Source organism: Orbicella franksi, chromosome 6, assembly GCF_964199315.1.
Source record: "Orbicella franksi chromosome 6, jaOrbFran1.1, whole genome shotgun sequence".
Classification (NCBI taxonomy): domain Eukaryota; kingdom Metazoa; phylum Cnidaria; class Anthozoa; order Scleractinia; family Merulinidae; genus Orbicella; species Orbicella franksi.
The window spans coordinates 17,467,301-17,478,725 of NC_138150.1; the positions used below are offsets into that span (position 1 = coordinate 17,467,301).

The window sequence follows — 11,425 nt, forward strand, 5'->3', positions numbered from 1 at the left end:
TTCAAAATTAATACTGTCGGGTATGTCGGTCAGCGGAAAATGTTTTAAACATAGAGTATTCAATATGGCGGACGGAGATACTGAGGGACGAATTTCCGCCAATGGAAAGAGAAGGAGAAGGCTGACAATGCAGCAGTTCGTTTTGTAATATTTTCAGGTTGCATTGGGACGAGAATGGCCAAGTTTCTTCTTTCTCTTTGGCGGGAACAAATCTACGCATGCTCAATACATGCATCTTATTAGATGTTTTGGTGTGTAGTATCGCTGTATATTTTTACGAGTTGTGCCCTATTTTGACTCGCCCTACGGGCTCGTCAAAATACAAACAACGAGTACTACACACCAAAACATCCAATAAGAGATTTCTTATCCAACTGCTGTAGTCAATAAATTTATCAATGAAAGAGGGAGAGTGTGACAGTTTTGCGTGCGCGCGCCGACCAGTACGGCAAACAGGTTTTCTACTGTACTGTTATTTGTACTGTTATTTGGACGGTATTCGCTGCGGTTGGATAATAAATTAACATAATGTATGAATTTGATTCGACACGGCAGAAATTCGACGTTTGAATCGGTCAGTCGCATCTCTGCCGGATAATGCGACAAGCCCAGTCGAACGTGCGGCAGAAATACGGCAGCCGATTCGGACGTCGAATTTCTGTCGAATTTAATTCGTTGAATTGAATTCGACACGGCAGAAATACGACGTATGAAACGGGCCTAAATGGTACTCTGGTCTTAAATGAATCTTAGTATATCTAATTACTTTGAGTGAGAATTTCAGAGAAATAGCTCCGTTTGATTTTCAGAAACTCGTGTGGGATGTTATTTTGCTTTTTATCAAAATATTGCCCTCACAATTATCAAATTATTGGACGGAAATTTAAAAAGAAACACTTGATCATTTTTTTTAAACTTGGCCCTCAATGAGATCAGTCCATATTCAACGTAACCATGACTTTCAAATTAATTGAAACATTTTAAGTCCGCTAATTTTCAGCCTCAACTCAGGAAAATGTTGCGCTGATTTTCACTCGTGTTGTTTGTTGTCAGTCATTATTATTTTCTTTTGTCTTTAATCCCCATGCTCTTGTACATTTCCATATATCATGAATTCATAAAAACGCGCTATTGCTTTCCGACGATTTTCCTGAAGCATGCTAGAATTTGCCGCGCTAGCATATATATACTGCGACATATATTTTATTGCTATTGCAATGCTAGCTCGACATACTTTAGCATGCTCCCGTAAAATCAGTATAATATGTAGAAATAGCATCAGCTCGGAAAAAAATCCCAGTTCCATATGGGATTTGAACCCACGACCCTCCGTGGTCTAGAGGGATGCTCTAACCACTGAGCCACTGGCGAGCAATGGTGAAATGTGGGTCTTTGACTGGAATTAAACCGCATCGTGCGGTCACATTGAGGCATAACAAAGAAGGTAGTGGTTTTAAATTCTATATGGAACTCGGACTTTTTTCCGAGTTGATGATATTTCTACATTTAATTTTCCTTATAATACTCACTTCCGAAAAATCGTAAGGATTTATTAAGACTCTTGCGCATGTAGTAAGAGTCAACTGAAACTAGAGGTTGAGAGTGGATGGACCTCTCACATCGGCGGTTCTTGCGTGCCGATGAAAATCACATATTCGCATCCGTAATGAAATGTTTAAACACAACTGAGAATTTTCACATCATTATTCGGAAACTACTAACAGAAACACTCCATTTGTGGACTTATTTGACCGGCACCTAAGTTACTAGGAGCTTTATTTCTGCCACATTGGACCGATATTTTTTGTTATTTTTTATTTAGAATATTATCAGCGTCTTTGACTCTTGTTGCCGATGTATGGAGAAAAGAAGGAATAAATTGTTATATTGACATATTATTATTTTATATAATTATAAATGGTGTCGTACACGTTCCATTCATGAGACTACATTTTTGATCCACTCTGGCTGACAAAAAGAAACCTCTCCTATATATCTGAAGTATTCGACCTGTAATAGTAAGCATGACGTAAACAACATCAAATGAACTATAATGATTCTTTAAATATCAGGCTCGGGCTATGATGAACCCCTCGTGAACGATACTAACGCAAATCTCCGTTTCAATTCGGATCATAAGACAACGTTAGTCATTATGAACTTACTAATACTAATGAAAGTTTCATGCTTCGGTTTCCTTTTATCAAGCAAAGACAACGCTGGAAAATTAAAACTCAAATTGGTTCACATAACGAAATTATTCGTCTTTATTATCACAATTCCACTGTTATATCACAAAACCGGTTTAACAGGTATGCCAGTCGTCAGTTAGACAGACATTCATGCAGTCAGTAAAGAAAACGTTGATTTCAATGTCAAAACTTTCGTTATCAAAAACGTTCCAATTAACAAAGTTCTCAATTTAAATGGACTATATATTTACCAATCTTGAGATTCGCTTACACCTTTCTATCATTGTTTGCGCAATTCTTCTGGCTTAAATAATTTCTCTGCTGCTTAAAATGGGAGTTAAAACGATTATGTATAATAAAATTATTAGCGACAAAGAAACACAACGCCAATTGTAGTCTAACTTGCAGACATCTCAGTTTTCCTGAGCAGCTGCTACCTAAACAGAGTTGAAGTCAGAATCTGGGAATAAGAGAATCTCTAAATAATTGTTTTTTTCTCGAGCCCTACCTTATGATACATGGGCACAACCCAAGCAAGCAATTATTACCATCAGATGATGAACATTATTGCAGTTTAATAGCTTTGGAACTACTTAATAACATTATTGCGCAGTTTTTGTTACTCATTCAACTGCTGACTTAGGATCAATTGTTTCGTCAACTACAGCATCGTAGTTGCTGTCGGCAGCGTTTCTGGTTTCATCGAATACTCTGTGTTTGTTGTTCCTGGTCGTCTGGTGGGTAGACCAGTTGTTGTCGGCGGTTTTTTTGGTCTCATCGAATACTTTGTGGTCGTTGTTCCTGATGGTCTGGTCTTGGAACTCGGGCTTTTTCGCTTCGTCCAAAGTAATCATCAGCAGAGCCACAATGGCAAAAACATACATCCACTTGGCCATCTTCAATCTGAAATGTCACGCGAATGCTAAAATGAAAGAGATATTATAAAATACGTGATAGTTTGACGACGGTCTTGGTTAAAATCTTCAACATTATCAAAATGGGTGAGGCCGTGAAAAACTGCAGAAATGTCATTGTGAACTTGATAATGATGATTTTATCCTCTCGAATCTCCAGCTCCATCTCCTCCAATAGTTTAGTTGGAAAAACTTGTACAGTTTTACTGCGCCTTGCCAATAACACAAAACATCGTTTTATAATGCTTAAGTGGTGAAAAACTGCTTATAATAACTTAGTTTAGACGAGTTTCTTCCATAGAAGTGCATGGCATTCGGTCATCGACCCATCATCCTTACCTTCAGCACTTAGTTCAGATATTAAATATCCCTCGCAAATGAACTCTTCCCTTGCGCTAACAGCAAAGAGTCAACTGAAGTTGATGGATCTCTTGCAGTCCCTGTGTGTCGAGAAAAATCACTCATTTACATGTGTAATGAAAAGTTTAAATACAGCTGCGAATTCTCACGTCACTCGTTGAAAACTACAAACAGGAACACTCCATTTGTGGAAATAATTTAAAAACCCAAGATTTATTCACCTTAAGCTGTGTACAGCTGGGAAAAACATGATTTGCCTTTGTTGAGAAATAATTAGTTTTCAAGCCTAAACTGTTCAAAGCTAAGTTATAATGCTTATTTTCAAAGGGAATTGTCTGGAATCGTTTGTACTGTTCTATACAGATCAAAAACTGACAATTACATCTCCGGTACATGTTGAAATATAGAAAACTGAAACAGGTGTAGAATTTGTTGCCAGTCTTACGAAAATGTATTTAAAGGATATCCCAGAAAAAGAGTAGAATTACTAAATCCAGTAAAAACACGCGGGAAAAAAACTACATTTTTAGAAGTCTGGCAAAATAGGCTCTTGTTCGTGGTAGTTATTGACAATTTATGTTAAGTAGGTTCTTAAGTAGATTCTAAAATTTCTATGAAGGAGATATAGTTGTTGATTACCAGAAAAATAAATAAACTTGAGTTAGGTCCTAAAATACACAGTACTTATTCACAACTGTATCATGTATTTTCTTTTAATATAAATTTGCAATCTCAAAGTCACACTCCTTAGTTTAAAATGTATGTTTATCATAGTTTAACTGTAGCCAACATATAAGCCTGGTTTTCACTAGCGACTTATGCACAAGCACAAGAATAAGCGCAAGCACAAGCGCAAGAAGAGCAATTCTTATTTCATCGTGTAAACGGCCTTGACGCAGACATTAGCACAAGCGCAAGCACAAGCACAGGGATCAAACTTTTTCCTTTTTCTTGTGCCTGCACTTATGCTTGCGCTTGCGCTGCAACAAGTGAAAACGAAATAGTGCTCAGGGACAACACAAGCACAAGGATATTTACCACACGCTGTTATGTTTGGTCACTGAAAACACTAGATCCAGATTACGTCGCGTCTTAACAGTTTGGAAGGTTCGGGTGATTTTGCTTGTGCTTGTGTTTGCGTCGAATTTCGTTTCACTTGCGTCTCCCTATTGCTTGCGCTTGTGCTTGCACTTGTGCTTGCGTCGCTGGTGAAAACCAGGCTATAGAAATCGGCCTTATGCGCCTACTGGCGCGCAGAAACGTGATGACGATGAACATATAAGCACCTGCTTGATCTTGCTCGGCTAAACAGGTTCTCATATTTTTGGGTATTAAAATGGCAAATTGCTGCCAACAGTTTCTTAAACCACTAGGTTCTTTCGTGCGGGTGTTTACTGTATGTTACAGAGCGCCGGTTTCAATTGAGTGTCGTAAAACCAAAACCACACCCCCATTAACATACTTACCGATTAGACTACTCAGCCAATCTCCAGCCGTAGTAAAACAAGACCAAATGGCCAGATTTCTTTCGACTCTCAATTAAAAACTGCTGTATGAACGCAGATGATTTCATTTCTTTTTTATTTTATTCTCTATCAAAGTATTATTAGCGCCTTTGACTGACCGTTACTGTCCTTGTATATTGAGAATTGAAGGAATCAGTTGTTCTATTGACATATTATTCTTTTATATATTTATTGTGTCCCTCACGTTCCATTCAATAGATTAGGAATTAAAAAGTCGGTGTACCATAAAATTGTTGGCGACAAAAACAAGTCTAACTGTAGTCTAAGTTGTAGTCTTCGTAGTCCTCCTAAATTTGCGCCGTGAAAAACACAGTTCAAATTCAGGATTTTTTTAAAAAGAGAACGTTCGAATGACAGGTTTGTTATCAGACATCTAGTGTTAGTTGTATCACTTACAGTTTTATTTGTCAAAATACTAGTAAGACAATGTGACACAGCAAGATCAAAGCAAATGGAGTTTATTTTGCACCACGTGACAAAGGATACACACTTGGCCCAAGCTTTTTCTCGCAGAGTGCCAGGACTGAATTTTACTTATTCACTTCTCACAAAGCAACTAGAAAAATCAATACGAGTCACGAAAAAGGACTTCATTTAAGCACAGATTTGATCCATTCAACCAAGTCTCTCGGTTTAAATTTACGAAAAATGGAAAAATGTGCTGATGTGGTTTAAGGTTTATCAATGATTTTCAACTGAATTCTGTACGATAATGGTGGGGCATCGTTATTTACTAATAGCAGCTGCTTCATGGGGAAGGTAACATTTACCCGTATCTGCAATTTTTGTGCTCAGTTTTCCGCAATATTAGCCCGATGGATGGAGGAAGGGAGGGCGGACATGACTGGCTAACAGGGAGTTTAAGCAAACTACGACGCCGCAACGACAACGAGAACGTCACCAAACGTAAGATTTTTTGAGCAAAACGATGGCTGTGCACGTGCGTTATAAATCTTTGTACATTTCGTAACATTTCTCCAAAATAACAACGTGAAATGACCAAGTTTCAGTTGAGTATTTTGAAGAACATGAGTCACGACGGCTAACTCTTGATTGATCGCTGGCTTTACATCTTTAGTTTGAGTGGGGTTTTACACCGCTCGGCTTAATGAATAGTTCTACCAAATAATTGCGAAATTTAAAGGTAAAATATAAATCCATTTTTTCTAGCCATCGTCCTTGGTGTCACCTTCGCCGCTGCTTAATTAAGCTCCGTAATTAGGCTATGAGACACGATGAAATGATCACGATATGAAAATCAAACAAACGAAAGGCAAGTGCAAGTGATGGCCTGTTGCCGTTACTAACGTTTAGGTCTGAGGGAGGGCCGCAGGATTGTTGAAGCATTCAGGACAACCGCAAGATGTCGTGGAAAAGTTCACAAACGAACTTTGCGAAAACTTCTGTCCCATTCCTGAAATTCCTGTCAAATTGGAATTCTTACGGTAAAGTGAAAATAAGGGCAGGAAACTGTCCTTTATTGACATCGGTCAGTTGGTTGGACTTTTGTTTACTGAAGAAAAATGTAACTCCAGAGGACTCTACGACTCTCTTCCCGCCTTGTCCATACCATGCTACGGGACCGTGAATGGTCGACACTATCTTGTACGTTCTACCACTTGCTAAGCAAATTGGGTAAGGAAGGAACACATCGAAGACATAGTAGTCACAAATCTCGTCCTTCTGTGACAGGTACCAGCGTGGTTCTGCTGTAATAGAAGCGTGACTACCATTTGTAGTATCTTCAATTTGGATGCGAACCTTATAGTTGCCATTCTCACTGCCAAAGTGTTGAACACCATGCAAATCAATATCCTGGTCCGCGGTTACACAAATATTGCTACAAATGTCGCCACCCCAGTGATACCCAGCCGGAGAAATGGTTGGCTCTATTGCTGAAGTGACCAGCCTTCCAAACCTAAAGCACCACTGGTGACGCTTAATTCTTGGATCCTGTACGAATGGTAGAGGTGATGTTAAGACATCACTGTAGTGTTTCATCATGTCCACGATCTCTTTCATTGTGAGTATGTTGCAGTCCGGAACGACTGAACAAAACTCTCTCTGTGACATCAGCGGAAACCTTACAGCTTTCACAATCTCCTCTCCCAGCATTCGTCTCTTTGCTTCGCCATCGGGAAATATTCCTTGCCTTTTGCACTCATTCGTTGACCAGCGATCGACTGCTTTAAACAATTCCACCTCTTTTACGGTCAACACTTCTTTCGTGACAAGTGACTCAAGTACTGATCGATCGACTGTAACGAAATCGTCTGATGTCACGGCCTCTTCTGTCTGTGTCTCAATCACTTTCCAGCATCGATCTTCCAGGTCTGTATCCTCAAATTTATTAGCATACGGTAGAATGCAAAATACGTTCGATACATCTAAGATGTCTCGCAGATATTCTGTGCATTTCTCCGCGAGTGACGGGACCATGTATTTCTTCGCCAAGTACAGAACTTGCATAACATTATTTCCGGTCAAATTTACGTTGTCGGTGTATAAATAACGAAATAACTCCAACAGACTCTCGAAATCACAATCAGGCAGTTCAACAGTGTCAGTAGGATCCACCAGTTGTCCATAGAACATGGCAAAGAACACAGGACTACCGACTGCAAGCACGAACTTATGAGCTGGGATCACCTTCACTCTTTTGCTTTCGCTTTCTGCCTGATTCGATACTGGAACAAGAAATTTCACATCGCTCAGTAGATCCTGGTTGAAGATATGCGTGGTCCTGTCCCTGACAGTTCGACTTTTTGACTGCCAACTCTCGTCAACAAAAGCCATCTTCAATTCCGTTGGTTTCCTCGAACTGCCCACAAATTTATATCCGATTTCGATCGCTTCAGTCGAACTACGAAAATATTACCGCTTTGGTCCGGAACTGGTACTGCGGGCTCCTCGTACGTGACATAATATCGGCCGTAACGTAATCATTGATCAGTTAATATAAAGAATATATCGGGTAGAAGGTATTTTACTCCCATAACTTTTGGTCGCGTGTATTTTTGTTTACCTATTTTGTTACTATTTTTTCTAATCTTCTTTTGAATTTAAAATGCTTTTTTTTATATTATGGACATTCATATCGTAGTAACCTGACAGTGATAGTGTTAACTAATGCTCCATACATGTACCAAATTATCTACTTAATCAAAACAAATCATATCCGTTTAATTTTTTTTCCACTTTTGCTCTGGCCCGGTAGAAGACTAGTTCTGCTGTTAGACAATACTTAACCACAAGTGGTCAGTAAGACAAATTATGAGAATAACACTCCTGACTGATCACCTGATCACCTGAAGCACTGATTCTTTTTTTTTTTTTTGTTTATAACAAATGCAATTCTGTCAGTGTCACATAACAAAACACATTTATTTTTTATTTATTTATTTGTTTGTTTGTTTGTTTATTTATTTGCATATTCATTTATCTTTTTATTCATTTTTATTGGTAGCGACATAATCAAACGTGTTACGCTTTTGAGTGTTGGAGTGGAAAAGATTATGGGAATATTTCTGTAAGGTAAAATCGTAAAATGTTGTGTTGAGGTTAACAATGGGAAAACATTTTCAACACATACTTTCGGTCTGTCGTAAAAACAGTGGGGCATTTATGACGTAGATTAAGGGTTTATGTAAAAATAAATAGATTTCACTGGTTTGTTACGGTTTGCACCAGCCAAGTTAAGGGGATGAAAAAAGTTTGACGTGCGAGTGGCAAGACAAAATACGTTTGGTTCTTTATGGCGGCTTAATACAAAATATTCATATTCGTCCTACAATAGGAGTGTGCATAGACTGCGTAGCAGACATGTCCTTTCCTTTTCCAGGCGAAGATCGAACAAGCGAGCGAACAAGCGAACGAGCTTGCCTGGGGTGAGCAAAAAATGGAGAGAAGTGGGGAGGGGGTAAGCGTGAAGAGGGAGGGGGTGAGGAGGAAAGGAATTCCTTCGCCTCACCACCTTCCCCCTGCACCTTATTTTTCGCACTCGCTCGCGCGCAGTTTCGTTCCCTTCGCGTGCTTTTTTGGAAAAGGAAAGGAAAGGAAATGTCTACTACGCAGGCTAGAGTGTTCTCAGCAAGAGATGTGATTAAGAACCACATCTACGGCTAACGGTAAACTGCAGATTGCTACCGAATATGTGCAATTTTTCCTCGACTCATTGAATAAATCTCCTAGCGAAATGGAGCAAAGTCTCACTTGTAATGGGCTATGACCTAATATGGATAGATAGAGTATTTCAAATGCCATTTGAAATAGTAAGAATTTGTCTGTCGGATGCGGCTGATAACGAAAAGAAGCACCTAAATTGCATGGACGTTTGTCGTCCGTAATCAGTGTTGCTTTTAAATGAGATATTGAAACCCCTCCACAACAGTTTGGCGGAATCTTGCCATCATTCAACTAGCTCATGATTTATTGTTGTTGAGACCCTTTTGGCGTCGGTTTTATTGGTTGGGAGTTCCGTAGTTGTCTTCTGTAGCTTCATAGCTGTTTTGGCAGCGTTTTTTGGCGTAGTTGTTGTCTACAGAAGTCGGCTGAGTAGTTGTCATCGGTTTCTTCGACTTTCATTCATGGCTTGGTCTTGCAACCTGATGCCCACAACGGGCGGGGCAGATTGATATTATAACGTCGACTGAGCTTTCCCTCGCCAAAAGTAATCAGTTCAAACAGTTCCACAGCCTCAAAAACATGCTTACAATAGCTCGACTAGAATCATTTGTTCATCGTCCTGAAATGTGTTGAGCGAAAAACTACAGATTCGCCACTGTCAATATGAGATGAGACAACTTTTCCTCGATTCTCCAGCCCCATATCCTTAGAAAAAGAACAGTGCTATTCACAGTAAATTGTGGAAAATAGAACTTTGCCGCTTTCAGTTCCACTTCAGTGCAAACGTAACGTATGTAGCACCAGAGCGAGGTTCGGATGGACCTCGACTCGGCACCATTGTTATGAATGCAGGAAGCAAAGGGTCTATTTAAACCGATCGACGCACCTATTTCTTCCAAGTTTTATACTAAAAACCATTTTACCTTCAAGGTAGCATCACACTCAACGAGGCATTTTTTTTTCTCAGTATCCGGGTTGTTTGGGATCCCAACATCTTCATGTTCAGGTTCGGAATATCCGCAGGAAGATAAAAAAAAACGTAGCTGTTCCCTCAGCGGTCCGCAACGGTACAACAGCGGACCGCTGAGGGAACAGCTACTCGCTACTCGCCGGAACAATGGAACAATAGGAGGATCGAAATGCACCAATCACAGCCGACCTTTGTGATATAAATGATACCGTGCAATCAGTCGACCTTATCGCCTGAAGAAGACTAGCAGTAAGCAGTCGAAACATCGCGATCTACATCTCAAGTGACTACATCGTGAGACAAACGATAATACACTTTATTATTGCATCTACCACGATGAATAACAACAACCTTTTCCTCGACATTAGCCACACCTTATCACTAAAAGTCCTCTTATCGCAAGAAATGATACAATGCAGTTCAGTATAGGACAAAATGTCTTCTTTAAATCCGTGGGGATCCCCATATGAAAAGGTCGAGGATGCTTGTCGTCTCGTTTAGGGGTATAAATCAAGGACAATAGTCTCTAATAATCTAATTAAGAACCTCCTTAGCCTACATTGACAATAACTACCTCAAGATACAAGAACCTGTTTTGCAGACTTGCAGTGAATTCTTACACGTGAGTTTTAACTTATCACTCATTGTGGTTCATTAGATAACAACCTTACCATATCATTCTCTAGATATTGAACAAAAGTGAATAATTTTTAACCCAACTGTCCTGTCATACTGGATAATAACCGTAGTTTCCTATAGCTACTAGTTGTTGCTCATTAGATAAAACCGTTCTGCCCGGCTTATCAACAGATACTGTTCAATTAATAATAACCGTATTGTCCTATCATATGTGCTTACACTAGATAATAATCCTTTTGTGCTCTCACTGGTTGCTTACATTCATAAGCGTACGAGCTGTGGGAGGGGGGCTGCATACCCCCCAGCTACGAAAATTATGTAATTTTTTCGGGCAGAACGCTCTTGATTAAGGCAACGACACTTGAGAGAAGACATTACAAAATAATGCTGTTGGCCTGATTTCCAAAACTCGTAAATAAAGGTTCTAGTTAGTTACTTTTTATGAATCTCTGTGTGATTAGACGCCTGACCAGGAGTCTGTAGGCTGTAAAGTAGTATCGTGTAAAGTTTATCATTTATATCTGCTGCCGATCTGAAGTATCGTTGGCGCACCAAAGACGCCAAGGTAGTCTGAAACCGCGGCCTTTCAGGCTCCCGACAAAGAACGAGCCCTCATTTTTGTGTTTTAGGTTTCAAGGCTTGTAAGCTACTTTCTCTGACATTTGCCTTGCCAAAAAGGACTTAGACGGAAATGACATG

At 39.6% G+C, this 11,425-nt stretch overlaps 1 protein-coding gene across 1 annotated transcript; it reads right to left on the minus strand.

The window, feature by feature from the left end:
• Nucleotides 1-4,270: 4,270 nt before the first annotated feature.
• On the minus strand, nt 4,271-8,292 carry LOC145491081 (BTB/POZ domain-containing protein 6-like). The gene has a single exon (XM_081470218.1). The coding sequence runs from the start codon at nt 7,786-7,788 to the stop codon at nt 6,433-6,435; it is 1,356 nt and encodes a 451-aa protein (XP_081326344.1). The 5' UTR covers nt 7,789-8,292; the 3' UTR covers nt 4,271-6,432.
• Nucleotides 8,293-11,425: the final 3,133 nt, after the last annotated feature.

What these genes read in the sequence shown, in the direction of transcription:
- LOC145491081 (XM_081470218.1), bottom strand. Translation starts at nt 7,788, where the DNA reads ATGGCTTTTGTTGACGAGAGTTGGCAGTCAAAAAGTCGAACTGTCAGG.